The 17,328-nt window shown below is 44.8% G+C and overlaps 1 protein-coding gene across 1 annotated transcript in view; it reads left to right on the top strand.

Annotated features, from left to right (window-relative positions):
- The window catches only part of CLSTN2 (calsyntenin 2), a 632,434-nt gene that overhangs the window by 507,451 nt on the left and 107,655 nt on the right, over positions 1 to 17,328 (top strand). Inside the window, exon 6 of the mRNA XM_025375641.1 lies at positions 14,152 to 14,337. Coding sequence (XP_025231426.1) covers positions 14,152 to 14,337 — 186 coding nt within the window. The remainder of the gene's footprint in view (positions 1 to 14,151; positions 14,338 to 17,328) is intronic.

Genomic DNA, 17,328 nt, shown 5'->3' with positions numbered 1-17,328 from the left:
TCCTGACTCAGAGCCCCACGTGCTACCTCATCTCCCCGTGGACCTGGGTCTGCCCCTGAGCTGCACAGTCTGCCTACTCCCTCTTCCCCTGGCAGTTCTTTGAAATTTTGCAGTGGACTTGAATGTCTCCCTGCAGGGAGTCAGCAGAGGATACAGCTTCAGAGTGCAGGCTTCGAAGCCAGAAAGACCCAGGTTCAAATCCAGTTCCATTTGACTCAAGGACATTGGATAAGTCAATTAACCTCTCAGAACCCCCAGATGTGGCATCTGCAAAATGAGGTTAATAGCAGTACCTATTGCAGAGGATTGTCACAAGGCAGACAGGTAGGAATGCCTGAATTAACTCTAGCAATGAGGAAAGTGAAGGCAGGGGAGAGCAAGTAGAAGTGGCTAAAGTGCTTTTGGGAGTCTGGCCAGCCTCTCAGCATTATTTGCTGACTGTGTGACCTTAGGCAGGTCATTTGATATCTCAGCCTCAATTGTCTCCATGGTAAAATTACCCTCCTGCTAATCCCTTCCTCAGATGGATGCTGTGCAGGTTGATAACATGTGTAAGAGGCCCAGCAAAGTGCCTGTTAAATGGTGGCTTCCTTCCTGCTCTCTGCACAACCCAGTGGAGGGCAGCCCCAGCCAGCCTGGGTACCTATGCTGCCCCCTGCACACAAGCCATACTTGGATTCTCATAATGTGTGTGACCACAGAAAGTGCCCCTCCTCTTCCTGCCACAGTTGTCCTCATCTCTAAAGTGGGCAGAACAGTGCCCCATTCTCCCCACGTCTACCTCCCAGAGATCCTGGTGGAGGGAGGAACTGGATGAAGAGCCAGGAGCTGGCCGAGGTTGACCTCAGGAGCTCTGGATTCACACTGTTAAGTGTGGTGTGACCCATGAGGTACCAACTCAGGGACTTGGAGCATTGACCCCACCCTAACCATGCAGAGGGACAGTGTGGGCCCGGCCCAACTGAGCTTCCACTCAACTCAGGAAACTTCCCCCAGGGCCTCCTCTGCACCCAGCCAGCCCCTGGGAACCATGAGCTGGAGCGGTGGTGAGGTGAGGGAAGGGAGGTGAGCAGTCCATTCCAATACAGGACAGTCAGGGCACTGACAAGCAAAGGCCAGGGTCTGTGAGAACAGAGGTGAGGTATAGTGGCCAGGCTTGAGAAAGCTTCCCCAAGAAGGTGGCACCTAGGCTGAGGTCTGAAGGATGAGTACATTAACCGGGTGCCTAAGGGGCTGGGGAAGGGGCCAGTGATGGGAAGAAGCAGGGAACAGCATCCGCAGGAGAGCTTGCTGCTTAACTGCTGCACCTCCGGGCATTTCCGTCCACTCTTCTATCAACGTTGTGGCTGTATGACTGACAGGAGACAGGCATTTGGGTTGCAGAGAGGAGTTTCAGAGAAAGGTAAGTGATGGAGTAGATGGACTAGTGTGTTTTGTTTTTTTGTTTGTTTTCTTTTCCTTTTTTTATCTTGAATATATTTTTGTATCTTAAAAAATTATTTAATTATTTTTAACACTTTTGTGGGTACATAGTAGGTGTATATATTTATGGGGTTCATGAGATGTTTTGATACACGGATGCAAACTGAAATGAGCATATCATGGAGAATGGAGTATCCATCCCCTCATAAGCATTTATCCTTTGAGTTTCAGTCAATCAAATTACATTCTTTAAGTTATTTTAAAATATGCAGTTAAGTTATTGACTATAGTCACCTCCTCGTGCTGTCAGATAGTAGGTCTTACTCATTCTTTCCATTTTTTATATCCGTTAACCATCCCCACCTCCCCCTATGAACCCCCTACCACCCTTCATAGCCTTTAGTAACCATCCTTCTACTCTCTATATTTATGAGCTCAATTGATTTGATTTTTAGATCCCACAAATAAGTGAGAATATGCAATTTTTGTCTTTCTGTATTTAACTTATTTCACTTAACATAATGATCTCCAGTTCCATCCATGCTGTTGCAAATAACTAGATCTCATTCTCTTTTATGACTGAATAGTACTCCATCATGTTATGTACCACATTTGCTGTATCCATTTATCTGTTAGTGGACACTTAGGTTACTTCCAAATCTTAGTTATTGTAGACAGTGCTGCAACAAACATAGGTGTGCAGATATCTTTTCAATACACTTGATTTCCTTTCTTTGGGGTATATACCTAGCAATGGGATTGCTGGATTAAATGGTAGCTAATTTTTTAGTTTTTTTGAGGAATCTCAAAACCGTTTTCCATAGTAGTTGTATTAATTTACATTCCCACCAACAGTGTTCAAGGGTTCCCTTTTCTCCACATCCTCGCCAGCATTTGTTATTGCCTGTCTTTTGACTATGGGCCATTTTAACTGGGATGACATGATATCTCATTGCAGTTCTGAATTGCATTTCTCTGATGATCAGTGATGTTGAGCACCTTTTCATATGCCTGTTTGCCATTTGTAGGTCTTCTTTTAAGAAATGTCTATTCAAATATTTTGCCCATTCTTGATCGAATTCCTAGAATTTTTTTCGTGTAGAGTTGTTTGAGCTCCTCATAGGATCTGGTCATTAATCCCGTGTCAGAGGGGTAGTTCGCATAGATCTTCTTCCATTCTGTGGGTTGTCTCTTCACTTTGTTGATTGTTTCCTTTGCTGTGCAGAAGCTTTTTAACTTGATGTGATCCCATTTGTCCATGTTCACCTTGGTTGCCTGTGCTTATAGGGTGTTGCTCAAGAAATCTTTGCACAGACTAATCAGTGTCCTAGAGATTTTCCCCAATGTTTTCTTTTGGCTGTTTTCATAGTTTGAGGTCTTATATTTATAAGTCTTTAATTCCTTTTGATGATTTTTGTGTGTGGTGAGAGATGGGGTCTAGTTTCATTCTTCTGCACATGCATATCCAGTTTTCCCAGCACCCCTTAATGAAGAGACTGTCTTTTCTGCAGTGTATGTTTTTGAAACACTTGTCAAAAATAAGATCACTGTGGTTGTGTTACTGTTGGTTTTTATCAGAGATGTGGTGAGGTTTCCAATGCAGACCGTGAAGTAAGTAGATCGAACTGTCTAGAGAGATTCTGTGAGGCAGTGGACATAATAACCAGAGTTCACCTGGCAAAGGCACAATGTAGGTCTCCTTGGGGAGGGCCCCTTCTCCCCACCTTCCATGGAGCCCAGCCAGTCTGGACCCCTGTGGCCTGGGTGTTCCCTGGGCAGATGAAGAGGACCAGTCCTGGCCACATGAGCAGCAGGCATGGACAGTGGGGCCCCGGTAGGAGTGGAAGCCCAGGAACACCTGTGTGGGGAATGTGGAGAACCTGTCTGGGGCCTCTGAAAACTAAGGCATTCAGAGGAGGACTCATTTCTGATGAGTTCTTGGTTGGTGAAGGTTAGTATTTAGAGTAAAATGTGACCTCACTTTCAGCCACAGTTTAAGACAAGTATTATTATTTGGTTACTCTCATTTTAGTAACAAGGCTCTGCTGGTGGACAGTGCTTGAGAAAGCTGTGTTCCTTTCCTGCATTCCCCAGTGCCAGTGTCTGTCTCTGGCCTGAGACTCTGCATCCCTGATTGCAGCAGCCACCCTCACACAGGCTGAACCAGGCAGGCAAGGAGTAGGGAGCTTCTACCTGCTGGGAGGTTTGGTTAATGACAGTTTCACACATGCTGAATCTTCCACCCTTGGTGAGCTTCTAGGGAAATTCAGCCCTTTTCTCAGGCTCTAGATCCAGAAGAAAATATTATAATAACAGTATTTCATCCCTTGTCAAATTCTAAGGCTTTTACTCCTCAGGCGCTCAGCCTCCTTGGGTTTCTAACAACCTCATCACCAAATGCCAACAAAGCAGTCCATGTCTAATGCATGGGTGGGGCTCACACTGGCCAACAGGAGCCCTTTGTGACAACAGAAAGAGGCTGGCTGGCTGGCTGCCCAGGTGGGCACCCCTAGGCAAGGAAGAAGGATGTTTCTCAGGCAAGATTTATGAGCTCTGCATTCTGTTAAGAGAACCTGAGGTAGTAAGTGGCAATTGGGCTGCCATGATTTTTTTAATGTAATTTTTTAAAATTATAATTTGTTATCCTCATTTGAAAATAATTTAAAAAAATAAACTCAATAAAAATTTCCTGTAGTTCAATGAATGCAGTGTTGTCAATATTACATTGTTTTTTCCTTTCAATGCATAGTCATTTGAACATTATGTTCTTTTTCCACTAAACCTTATGTCATATTTATTCCCCCACATCATAAAACCTCACTGACCCCCTCAGTGGCTGCATAACGTCCCCTTCTATAGGTGTATCCAAATGTGCTTGACTGTGTCCTTGTAGTTAGATAGGGCCATGTGATTATCATATGTCAGCATGCTTCTGTTGTTCTTTTTAATGCAATGGCAATTAGTACAAAAGTCTTTGAATTTTGGTTACCCTTCTCTGGAGTCTATTTACTGGGCCAAAGTCTGGTCATTTTGAAAACTGAGATACATTCTGCCAAGCATCTTGCTAACTATTCGTGACAATATATTCTCCTAGCCCTGTCAGAGAGCCACCTCTCCCACCTTCACACATGGGGAATTGGGGGTCTCAGTGTGTTCAACAGACTCTGGAGATTTAGACTGTATTTCCTGTAGAAGTGAGAACTTGATTTCAGCTTGAGACTCTTGTTCAGTGAAATAGAAAATCCTGCATTCTAGTACCACCTAGGAAAATGGTCCTTTCCTTTAAAAAAAAAAAAAAAGTCTTGAAGCTGTGTGCAATTGATAGCTTAAAAAGAGATTTACATAACTAGAATATGAAAAAGTATACATAAGCCATCTTTTCAAAAAATTGAAAAATATGGGCATGAAAAGCTGTACCCTTCAATTGTGAATATTTTTCAAAGCCATAAAAGTAAAGATTCTTAAAGAACCACTGCTCCATCTTTACACTAATAATACATTTGTCAAGAGATTTAAAAAATTGCCTGGCAGATGCTCATGTTTATTGTACATAAGAGAGAAGCATTTCTGTACATCCAAGAGAAGGTGCCCTGGTTGACTGAGTTCATTGATCTTGGAAGGATTGTCTTTCAGAAGGGCTGCTTTGAAGTGCCTGGTTTCTGTACCTTTCCAGCATCGGTTCTGCTGGATGTGTTTCTGTTTGGGAACTGAGAAGGATGTGAGCTGAGGGTCTTTAGGGTTGAAGGGACTGGGAGAAAACTGCAGCCGAGCCTGGGGTGGGTCCAGGCTTCTGAACACCACATAGTTCACTTCAACTTTGGCTGCTGACCCACGGCGCCCCCAGAGAGCCAGGGTAAAAGGAAAGGAGGGCTTGGCATAGGCTCTAAAGAGGTGGTGCCCAACACTAGCAAGATTGGAGAGTTGGTGGGTAATGGAGGCTCTCCTGCCGGCATGAGGGAACCACACAGGATAGGGTGGTGTCCTCTCACAGCATGGGGAAGGCCGAAGGCTGCCAGGAATGGAATGTGGTGTCTCAGAGGCCTGAGCCAGCCATCTCTCCAATGCAGTCTGCTCAGCAAGCTGTCTTTACACGTTGTCCTTAACTAGTGGCACCAGTTCTCCTGGCTGGCAGGTGAGAGGCCGGGGAGGAGGGCCTGACATAAGCCTGGGCTTCAGCAAGGAGCTGCCTGCAGTTTCCCAGTTGCTACCAGAATAAGGCCCCAAAGTCTCTGCCAATGTGCATGACTTTGAGGTCTGCCAGATAGATGAGAAGCTTTTCTTAGGTCAGAGTTAGTCATCACAGTGTTGATTTGGGGCCAAATTATATCTCCTCTGTCATCAGGAAACTGGAAAGAACTTCATGAGCAAGACAGAATTTGAGAACAGATTTCTAGTTCTTTCATTTGACATTTATTGAGAATGTGTAGGGGACTAAAAAGGTTAAAAATGTACGGAACAATTGAAGCCAGTTTTAAGTGCAGTTTCAGCATTCACATTTGTCCACAGACATTTCAATTCAGGTGGTTGGGGGGTGTGCACACATACACAGCACACACGTGCACATGCAAACACACATGTACATACACAGCAGCCATATCTCGAATCCTTTCCGTTTTAATGCCTAGCGGCCTATCCTTTGGCAGCTGGTTGGGCTAAGCAGATGATTGATAAGTAAGGTGTACCATCCTATGTGGGAACTGGAGTGTGCATGTCTATATGTCTGGATGTGTATCTGTGTGTATGTGTGTCCTGATTTTCATACATCTGATTGCTCACTCATTTCATAGATATTTGTTAGGCACCTTTTATGTGCCAGGCATTGAATAGTGATGTACAAGTCATGCCCCTGAGTGGGAACGGGACATAAAGGAATAAGTAAATTCTCAGGGAGAGGCTGGGGTGGAGATTGGGGAGACTCATCAAGGTGAGGCCAGTACCAATAAGGGCTCCTTTACAAAGTCACCTGTGAGATGGGACCTGGATGAAGAGAAGTACCAGTCTTAGGAAGGGCAGGGACTGAGTACTCAGGCAGAGGAACAGCAACAGTCACAGCCTTGAGGCTTCACTGAGGATATAGCACAGAGATATGGATCCTTGCCCCGCTTTCCTTTTGTAGTTAATTATCTCTTCTTAGTAGGAATTAAAAAGTAATAAAATACTCTTGTGAAAATAAAACATAGTAAATGGAAACGGGTCAGTAATAAAGGAAAAGAGAGGATTCCTTATATTTGTAATTGAGTGCAGAGAATTCCTGTTTTGTTTCTTTTTAAATGGTGCCTGTGTGTAAGCATTTTTAACTGGAGAAGAAAAGCCACATAATTTAATGCTCAGAAATGTGTGTGCCTATTATGTGTCAGACACAGGGATAAGTGGTTTGCATTTATTATCTCATAGAAACCCTATATACAACTCTAAAATTGGTCATGATATCATGAATGTTTGCATGAGTAAACATAAAGGGAAAATATGGCTTGCTCACAGTACACGATACCAAGTGGCAGAGCTGGAATTCACACCCGGGTCTGACTCCAAAGCCTTGATTCCTAGCAGTTATGCTCTGTGGACTCCTTTGGGGGCAATTAATTAATGTCCCCATTCGACAGAAGAAGAAAGTGAGGATCAGAAAGGTTAAAGAATATGCCCAAGGTTGCTCAGCTGGTAAGGTAGGACCAGCTGCATAATTTGTGGGTCCCAGTATAAAATGGAAACAAGGGGCCCCTTGTTTAAAAATTATTAAGAAAGTTAAGACAGCCACAGCAGAGCGTTCAACCAAGATGGGGCCCTTCTGAGCATGAAACTGGTTGTAGAGCCAGGGTTAAAGTTCCGATCTCCCTGACTTCTCACCACCCCCGCCTCCTTCCAGCTGAATTTCCAACCTGATAGTTGTAGACCCATAATAGCAATTGATGAAATGTAAAAAGAATATGAATTCCTAAAAGCAAGAAGCAAGACATTCTTTTCTGGTTTTAGTCAGCTTCTGCCACTCCTTTCCACAAAGGCCTTGAAGAGTCTGTTTCTGATGCTCTAAATAACCCACTCCCTGGCCCAGCATCCAAGGTCCTTGTCATCTGGCCCCAAAGTGCCTCACCCCACACCAGGGCCCCATGAAGCCCTCCTGAACCTCACATATGTCTGCACCTTCTGAGGCATGGCAGCTGCTGGGTTGTACACTCAGAAATGGAAGTGCTATTCACATCATTTCCATCTGAATGGCACCACTTGAACCTGGAGCTGTACAGACACGAGGCCCTGAAGAAGACATCCTGGAGTTCTCTTCTAGTCTGGCATTCCCCTCATCTGCAATGCTGTGTTAACTATGTCTGTTATTTTCTAGTACATATTCTGATGTTTTGACATCTGGGGGCCTTACTGACCCTTGAGGGACTGCTCCTCTTGGGATTGGCTGATTCTCAGAGATCCTAAACATCTCACCCTCTCACTTTTTATATGCACTCCAGCCAGTCTGGAGCCCACACCCCCAAACATCCCTTTTTGGGGCTCTCGCACCATTCACCTGCCTTAATCACCCCAGGGTCAGGTACCAGACAACTATGCCCAAGAACTGTCTGGAATTATTCCAACTAGCCAATATTAAAATGCTTGCCCTGCCTTACTTGTTTCTTCCCATGGAAGCCACAGTAAAGCCTTGTGCCCACAGTTTCTCACCCTCCTTCTGCCTCCTGGCTGACACTGGTTCTCCTCTGCCCCCTCCCCTGCCTGTGGTGTGGCATGCTCCCTGAATCTGAATCTGTCCGGTTGCAGGGTTAACACTCTTAACTTTTACTAAATAGAATTGAACTAAACTTCAATGAATTGAAGTTAGTTCCCTCTGGTGTGGCCCTGTCAGCGGTGACACCTGCATGGATTGATCGAGGGGTGGCTATCAGGAGTATTCTGCTGTTCTGGAAATGAACACCAGGACTAGCCCAGCTGCTAAATGATGACTTTGAAGCAGTCTGGATACTTCACACCCACACTAAACATCCTATGTATGGCTCCTTACTGGTCCTGCAATTAAATCCAAACCTCTTCCCCAGCATTCATCATCTGACCTTCATTTAACCTATGCAGCCCATCTCTGCTTCCTGACCTGCCCCCAATTCAGATGCACCGGATGGTCAATGGAGATGATGGCACTCACTGCTGAGCAAAGGTACCCTCCTAGCTTCTTCCAGTAGGAGAGGAAGACCCTTGGTGCCCAAATCAAAGCCACCCATCCCTTAGAGAAAGTCCTAAAAGATGGCAGATAGTGATTGCAGATCTGGCTGCAGTGTCAGCTGCCTGAACAGTTCCTGTTCTGGGGTACCCCATTCCCATCCCTCTCACTCTCCAGAATCCCAATATCCAGCCACTCACTTTGTGTGAACCCAGCAATTTCCTAGAAATCCTGATGCATCTCCAGCCATTGGAAGCTGAGACCAGGAAGAACCGTAGGCTCCTGTGCGTGCACATTTAAGGAAGGAAGCATGTCTTTGCCACACCTGCCTCTTTCCCTTTTATTCTTCTGCATCGTTTTTGACCACAGAATTGGGACAATGGACTGAACGTCTTAGATTACAAGAGCCCCAAAGCCTATGCTTTCCAGAAATCTCTTAGATTAGCTTTATTCCTTCTCGAGGCATCTAATATAAAACTTCCAAGTGGTTAATGTTCTCCTGATAAGAAAACATAAGATACCCAAATGTAGAGGTAGTTATAATAAAATCATCATCTTTCTAAATTCTTAATCCACAAAGAAGGAGTTTAAATCCCAATAGCTTTTTCAGGAATACTTACAGGGTAATTTAGGCCCAATTATTAAAACAGTGGGCAGGCTGCTCCCTTTCTCTTCACTTAAGAAAAAAATTGAACCACAATTCATAAAGTAGTCTCTAGGCCCTTTATAAACTAAAAAGATTTTGTGTCCAAGCAGGACAGTTCAGAGAAGTTTGAGACACTCATGAACCAATGGGTGGGATATTTCCATACCGAGCCTTCGTGGGAAGGTCTCTGTGTTAGGCCCTTAGCCTGGCATATCTCGTGCTACCATAAGCCCAGGAGGAGATATAATTTTCCCCAATCTGCAGATGAATCAACGGAGGCTATAAGATGACGGCAGCTTTGTTAGATTCACATGACTCGCATTTGGCAGAGCTGAGATTCAAGCCTGGATTTCTGCAGTCTTCAGTGTCAAAGCAAACCTCCAGCCCCATAAGCTACCGTCAAGGTCAGACACTGATAAAACTGACAATACTTCTTGATCTTTTGCCAACATTGGGATTATCACTGTTTTGTTTTTAAATATTAGCATAAATTGAATGGCAAACATGAATCTGTAAAAATTATAGTTGTCTCAGTTCTGGCAAATCCTCAGAATAATGGAGGAGCTTTTGTAAAAACAGCCATGTGGCCTGTAATCCCAGCACTTTGGAAGGCCGATGTGGGTGGATCACCTAAGGTCAGAAGTTCAAGACCAGTCTAGCCAACATGGTGAAATCCCATCTCTCCTAAAAATACAAAAATTGGCCAGGTGCAGTGGCGGGTGCCTATAATCCCAGGTACTAGGGAGGCTGAGGCAGGAGAATTGCTTGAACCCAGGAGGCGGAGGTTGCAGTGGGCTGAGATAGCACCATTGCACTCCAGCCTGGGTGACAAGAGCAAAATTCCGTCTCAAAAAAAAAAAAAAGAAAAAAAAGAAAAAAAGAAAGCTATGTGGCTTTGGGCAAGTCACACCAATTCTTAGCCATGGTTTTATCGTTTGTGCAATTAAGGTAACACTCCCCCACTGGGTCCCTGAAAGGATTAAGTGAAAGGATAGATGTAAAAGTGCTTGGCACCTTGTCGATGCTTAGTCCTTGATTTCCTCTTATTTCTTGCAATAAGTGTTATTGAATAAACGATAATTTACCAATAATATATCTATTGGACGTAGTCCTTATGTTTGGTGCTGAAATGACTCTGCATGTAATCCCCCCAAAATCCAAGGTGGTAGATACAAACTTTATAGAAGATGAAACTGAGGCTCACAGAGCATAAGTGATTTGCCCAAAGTTACACAGTAAGTGGTAAGCGTGGGATTTAAACTCAGGTATGCAGAATTAAACATTCACACTTTTAAGAACCATGCTATCCTACCCTCCAGGAGATGAGGAGGGACAGACACATCAAGTGGTAAAGGCTGAACTTGATGACTTGCCTTCTGCTCTCTTAACCCCACCCTAACTCCTTCTTGGAAAATGGAAGATGTTTCTATGAGCGTCTCACTCTCTCAAGGACACTGTACTCAGAAAGCTCCACTGATTTCTTTTACTATATGGTTGCAATTTTGCCTGCTCCTCATAAACCCTCAAAAACAAGCCTCTTGAGGCCACCAAAGCAACTGGCAATTGTGATGTTCCTAAAACTCTTTTATACCTGATTTCTCCCTGGTGGTCAGAGAGGGCCCTGCCCTCCCAGCTAGGGGGTGAGCGAGAGGATGAAGACCTTACAGGATTGTGCTTCCTGGCTTTTCCCTTCACGATTTACTTGCTTGTTTATTTGAACTCCTTTTCAAAAGATTTGAGGTGGAATTTCTCATCATAGATAACCACCAAAATATCTAGATGAGAAAGAGATGCCTGCAGCCTCTGCCGAATAATGGAAATCAATGAGTTGGGTGTCTTGGGTTTCTCCAGAGAAGAGGCTTCCAGAGACCATGACCAGAGGGGAGGTATTGTGAGAGGGCTCTCCTGAACTAGCAGAAACAGGAGAACCTCAAGACTGGTGCTGCAGGGTGCACACCAAGCTCCTGCTTCCAGCACAAAACTGCTTTCTCCATTTTCAATGTACAGAAAGGGAGTTTATGGAGGGTTTGGGGAGAGAGGAGAGAGAGATGGTTCTATATAGAGAAGGGATAGATGGTTCAGCAGGAGTGAAGATACAGGCAGGTGGGGTCAGTACCAGAGAAGCTGCAGACAAGCCATGGATTCTGTCTGCAGCTCAAGAAGTGCTACCAAGGCAGCAATCAAAGTTAGATGTCTGGGGCTGCCCAGATCCACCCAGCAAATGTTTCCTATCAAAAGATAGCCTGTAGGATTCTGTCACAGTTTCTACCACTAGTGAGCATCTACTCTGTGCCAGGCACTGACTAGCAATGATGGGGCCTCAGAGGCACCGTGAAGCTTGGAGTCTAATTCTACCGTCTAATGTTGAAAATACTGCAGAAACATGGAGGAAAGAGGGCATCGACCTAGACTGGAGACATCCCAGAAGGCCACATGGAGGAGGTAGCGAGAGGGATGGTGATAGAAAGGGAGACTCAAGTAGAGGAAATAGCACAATCAAATACACAGTGGCACGAAACATTTTGTACCTAGGACACTACACGGTTGGCCGTGTGTGTGGAGGGCTTCCTATAGCACTATGACTTTAGATCCACCAGACAAAAAGCCACCTTTTGCTCCAGTGGTTTGTCCTTAAGATTGCACTTGAGGCTTTTGGAGCATGGGCTGCAGCAACTTCATGATCTCATCCTCTGGGAGGGGATGGGCTAATCCAGATACAGCTCCTAAAGACTATGAGGAAAATAACATAGAATTGGGGATATTCTCCTTTACAATTAGTTACTCTCATCCAAACATCCTCTTACTGTAAGTACCCTAGGGATGAATCTCACAACCATAATGTGCACTCTCTTCTTGTGAGACACTCTGAGAAAACCCCGTAAAGGGCAGCTGGTGACCGTGGGGGCTCAGAGCTAAAGTCAGATTGCAAAGGTACCTGAAATGTGTCAAAGTTGTGATGCATGGGGGCAGATTGTCTTCTTCCTTGCCAGGGAACAACATTGATCAGTCTCTACTGCCTGCAATGCACACATTTTCACACTCAGTCCCTACCTCAATACTGTAAGCTCAGTGCTATGGTTCCCATTTTCTTGATGAGATGCCTGAGGCTTGGAGACCTTCAGTAACCTGCACGAGAACTTCCTGACCTTACAAAGACAAGCCAAGATTGTTGCTGCATCTGCTTCACACATGCTTCCCTGAGGCTTCCCCCAATGCATTTGTCCTTGATATTCAGGCCTCAGCTCAGAGGTTAACTCTCAAGCTAAAGGAGCCCCTCACTATCACTGGCTTTTCCTTTCATAGCACTTACTCCTCTCTGTTAGAGCAGCACAGGCTTATTCATCACCTGCCTCTCTCCCTAGGCTCCTGACTTGTTCACTGCTATACCCTTTGTACTCCAAGCAGAGCCTGGCACCTAGAAACAAACCCTGAACAAATGGTTGCTCAGTGAACAAAGCCACCTGGCTAGCCCCAAAGCCCAGCCTCTTCCAAGATACTGGTATCACATGGTGGTGCCAGTGGCCCACTGGGAACTGAGGAGTCTTCTGGTAACCGCAGCCTGATACCGAGTCCCACAGTGAAGGACTTTCTGAGTTTCTCATGGGTGAGGTCAGGCAACTTTATAGATTTTTATTTCTACTTCAGCAAAGGGATATCATCTAGCAATGTTGTATGTGACAAACATTTGGGATTAGTAAACTAATAGCACCCATAACTCACATTGCTTGATGACTCAGAATCACTCTTCTGCACATAAATCTGGCTGAGGATGGCTGCACAGCCATCTCAGACATGTGTCCTCGCAGAGCATGGGATGCCCGCTGTGGCAGGCAAACACACGTCATCATCAGTCACTGGGAGCCTGCCTTGAGTCCACTCTGACTTTCAGGTGCTGCTGTTATTATATCAGTCAATTCCTGTGTACACTCACTTGTAGAGTTTGTATGTGTTGATTGCTCTGTTCTTGCATGGTGTCATTTTAATTGTGATTTTGTTCCTCTCTAATGCTTTATCATCTCCACATTATTGTTTCACTAAAAAGCAGTGACAAGACCATGAGACCTACTTCAATGACTCACAGTTCTGAGTGTCTGAGAATCCTTTCACCGTACCTTGTGACCTCATGAGATGCCTCAACAACCATGCTTTCTTTTGTTTTATAACAAGGCACGTGAGGCAAAGTTGAAAAATGGGGCAAGAGGCACAACACTCAAAAATATCATCAGTGGCACATTAAAAAAAAGGAGAAAGAGAAAACATTAGCACAATATTACACAAATACTACAATAATTATGGCACCTTACCTCGAGGAGATCTGACGTTTGCCTGTGAAATGAATGTAAGAAGGGTTGCCTCCCCCAGGTACTGAAATAATCTGTACCACAAGCCCCCATGACACAAATTTACCTATATAACAAACCTGCACTTATACACTTAAACCTAAAATAAAAGCTAAAAAATACACTTTGAGATACTAAAGCAAAGGTTAGGGATGGTGGGGGTTGCCTCTGGTGTGTTGTTGTGAAGTCCTTGAAGGAGTATCTGGGAAATGAATGAAAAGTTGTGACTGCAGCCATGGACAGGTGTGGCTCACAACACTGGTGAACTGAGTAGCTGGTATATGTTTGAAGGTGTGACTGTGTGTGCGTGTGCTCATGTGAGTATGCGTGTGCCTGCGCATGTTTTGTGTGTTCCTACGTGGCTCAGTGCAGCTGGGTGCAGTTTTCTGCATTTGCCTAGTATTTCTCAGGGAGGAAACCTTGCATAAGCAAATGTAAAACTGCCGTTATTCTCAGACTGTTCCCTAATATCTAATATATGTGTTGGGGCAAATAATTCATTGGAACAAATTCACACTTCTAAAAGAAATGTTCCAGCAGAACTGACTGCACCTGATTCATTTTTCGTCCTTTCCTTGTTTGTTTAGACTGGACCAAAAGGATTGAGTACCAGCCTGGCTCCGGGAGCATGGCCCTGTTCCCCAGCATCCACCTGGAGATGTGCGATGGAGCCGTGTCTTCCCTCCAGATCGTCGCAGAGCTGCAGACTAATTACATTGGGAAGGGTTGTGACCGGGAGACCTACTCTGAGAAATCCCTTCAGAAGTTATGTGGTAGGTTTTTGCCTTTTGGGATTTTTTAAATTAATTGCTTTTAAATGATGTATACCAAAAAAAGCATATCTTATTATCTTAGGGAAGAATCAGCCCTCCCTTCCTGCACCAATATGTGTAACTCCTGGATGGATTTTAAGTTTACTTGCGGCAGACGGGTTGGAAGGCCCAGCTTTTGGCACTAGACTCCTGACTCAGACTCCGTTTATTAGTTATGTGACTTTGGGCAAGTGACATGGAAAGGCAAAGCCTTTGCTCTTCTTTGGTAAAACAGGGATTAAATGGCACAATACTTTCAAGAGTACCTAGGGCAGGGCCCAAAGAAACACGAGTTCCTTTCTGCCCCACTGGTTTAGAAGAAGCTACCAGACCAGACCCAGTACGAAGAGTTAGTAGTGTCAGTCACCTGGAAAGAGATTGGTCTCCTCCCCAAAGCGCCAGCTATATAATTTGTGGGGCCCAATGCAAATGAAAATTTGGGGCTCTTTTTCAAAAATTAACAAGAGCTTTAAAACAGAGACAGCAAAGCATTAAACCAAGGATACACAACTAAGCATTGGACCCTATGTGACTACTCAGGTTGTTATTGACAAAGCTGGTCTTGCCAAGGATGGGGTCTTTCCGTACTCAGTATCACAAAGCCAATACACAAAACCAAAAGTGAGTGTCAAGGAGTGCAGGCTTTATTCAGTGGCCGTGGAATTGAGAAGCAGGAGCATGGCTCACCATCAGCTTCTCAACAAGTGAGGGTGAGGGGCTTAAGAGACAGGATTTCTCTAATGAAGGACTTGACATGAAAAGCAAAGGAAAGAATATTCATGTCTTTTCCAGAAATGGGTGGTGAACCTCCTGGAACCAGTAGTACTGCCTCCCTTTTAGTCCTTTTAAGGCTTCTTCCAGTCATTGTCGTGGCAATTGTCATTTGTCATGGTGCTGGAGGGAGTATCATTTAGCATGGAAATAAGATTATCATGAAGCCTGAGGTCTTTTTGAAGTCCTTTGGTCAACTGTCTTGGTTCTATGTACCAGTCTCAGCTGGTCTGGTTGCAAAGGGAACTTTTTATCACAGGCATTCTGTGTGTTAAAGATAAGCAAAGTTAGGACAGGGTAGAAATTCAGCTCTGTCACATAGTCATTGCCCTGGGTAACAAGATCACATGCCCATGAAGCTGAGTCTGGCTGCCCACAGCAGAGAAGAGCTTGGGATGAGGGTGAAGGTAGACAAAGGAAGATACTCACTTGTGACAGACAGAGAGGGCTTGTTGTCATTTGGCTGTGAGATGGCACCCCAAGAAAGGAGGCAGGCCAGGAGTTAGGAAGCAAAACTGATGGAGGGGTGCTCTGAAAGGTGGATATGGAGGAAAGCCAGCTTCACTGGGCACCTGCTGTGCATGCCCTGCCAGCCTCTTCACATGCATTACTTTATTTAGTTTTCCTGTCTTCACCATGAGGAGGTCACCCATCCCATTTTAGAGATGAAAAATTTGAGGCCCAGAGAGTGAAAATGACCTGTCTAAGGTCACAAGATAGAAAGCAACAGAGCCAGGAATTGAAAGTAAGTCTATCTGAATGATGGATGTTTTAGTTCAGTATTCACTAAGGCTATCCATCCAGGCCTCTGGAGCTAGAATGTAAATCTCTCAAGTGAGTCTGTGGAATGAGAAAATGAGCATCCCATAAGGCGAGAAGCACCTCATGTGCTTTGTAACTCAGACTGTTGACATGTTGATGGGCCTCCTTCGCTCCTACTCTTGCACATAGTTCATTTCTTCCTTATTCTCTTCCAAAATACTCAGGAACTCACACTGGACTCTCCAGCCATGTTTGGGAGCTTAGGAAAGGGCTTACTCTTACACTGGGCTTGTATTTGGAGGTAACTGCATCTCCTCCAAAAGAAAGGGAGGCTGCGAATGCACAGTCTAGCCTGCCCCAAGGTGGTCCTCTTCACTACTATCTTTGGGGCAGTTTTTCTCCCTCAACTTTCACACACACACACATGCACATATACACACATACACACACACAAGCACACACACCCCTTCACCCACACTGTTCTAACCCAAGGAACCAAGTAAAAATATTTAGAACTGAATGTGAAATAAACCCAGGTTGATATTGTCATGTTCCATTTTTCATGTCACCTGGCTGGCAGGGAAGGCCTATGGGACTGCACACCTCTCCAGAATGATGCAGTAGATCGGAAAAATCACCACAACTTCAATATTCCATACAGCTCTTGCAAAAATGGTTGTAAGGCAGAAAACTGCCTCCAGTCCTCTCCTCCATTCTGTGGCAGAGAAGCCACCTAAGATGACATCTGAGTTTGAAGGAATACCCCATTTTCCTCCCCATGCACCTGAATTATAAGTCAACTCAACCCCAGGCCACTGTGGGTTAGCATCATTTCCTAAACTCCTCCAGGTTAGAAGAGATGATGGGATCAGCTTATTAAAGATCAGATGAGCCCAAGGGCATGCACTTGTGATTTGATTTTGAATGTTGCTGGGGAGAGATGGGGAGATAGGGAGTGTGATAAGGATTTCCTGAAGGAACAAATTTTCGAACAAAATTGCATCTCATATGTTAACACAGTTCATTCTATCTGTGCTGCCAACATCGCCTGGCAGGACAGGTGAATTCATCCAGCAAGGCAGTTTCCCCCAAGATGCGGCCTTATTTGGTGCTGGGAGCTGCCCTTTGAAGGACAGAAGTCTGTGCTTCTCTCCATAGCACTGCCCCCCACACCTATGAGAATCCTGTCCCAATAACCCTGCTGAGCAGGCTCAGTCCTGCCTCTACATTAGAAGCCTGGCTTTTGAACTGCACTGGAGGAGAGCTCAGATAAAAAGGGTAAAAGCAAATAAGTGAGACCCAGATGCAAATCCTATCCTGGGGTCAGCTTCCATGTAGGGACTCATGTTCTCTCCACCCGTAAGGGAAATGTAGGCTGGATCACTTCTACAATGGAAGCTGGGTTGTAATACCTGACTC

The sequence above is a fragment of the Theropithecus gelada genome, chromosome 2 (assembly GCF_003255815.1).
Source record: "Theropithecus gelada isolate Dixy chromosome 2, Tgel_1.0, whole genome shotgun sequence".
Taxonomy (NCBI): domain Eukaryota; kingdom Metazoa; phylum Chordata; class Mammalia; order Primates; family Cercopithecidae; genus Theropithecus; species Theropithecus gelada.
Note: the sequence above shows the minus strand (reverse complement) of the source record. Positions and strands in the feature narration are given on the sequence as shown.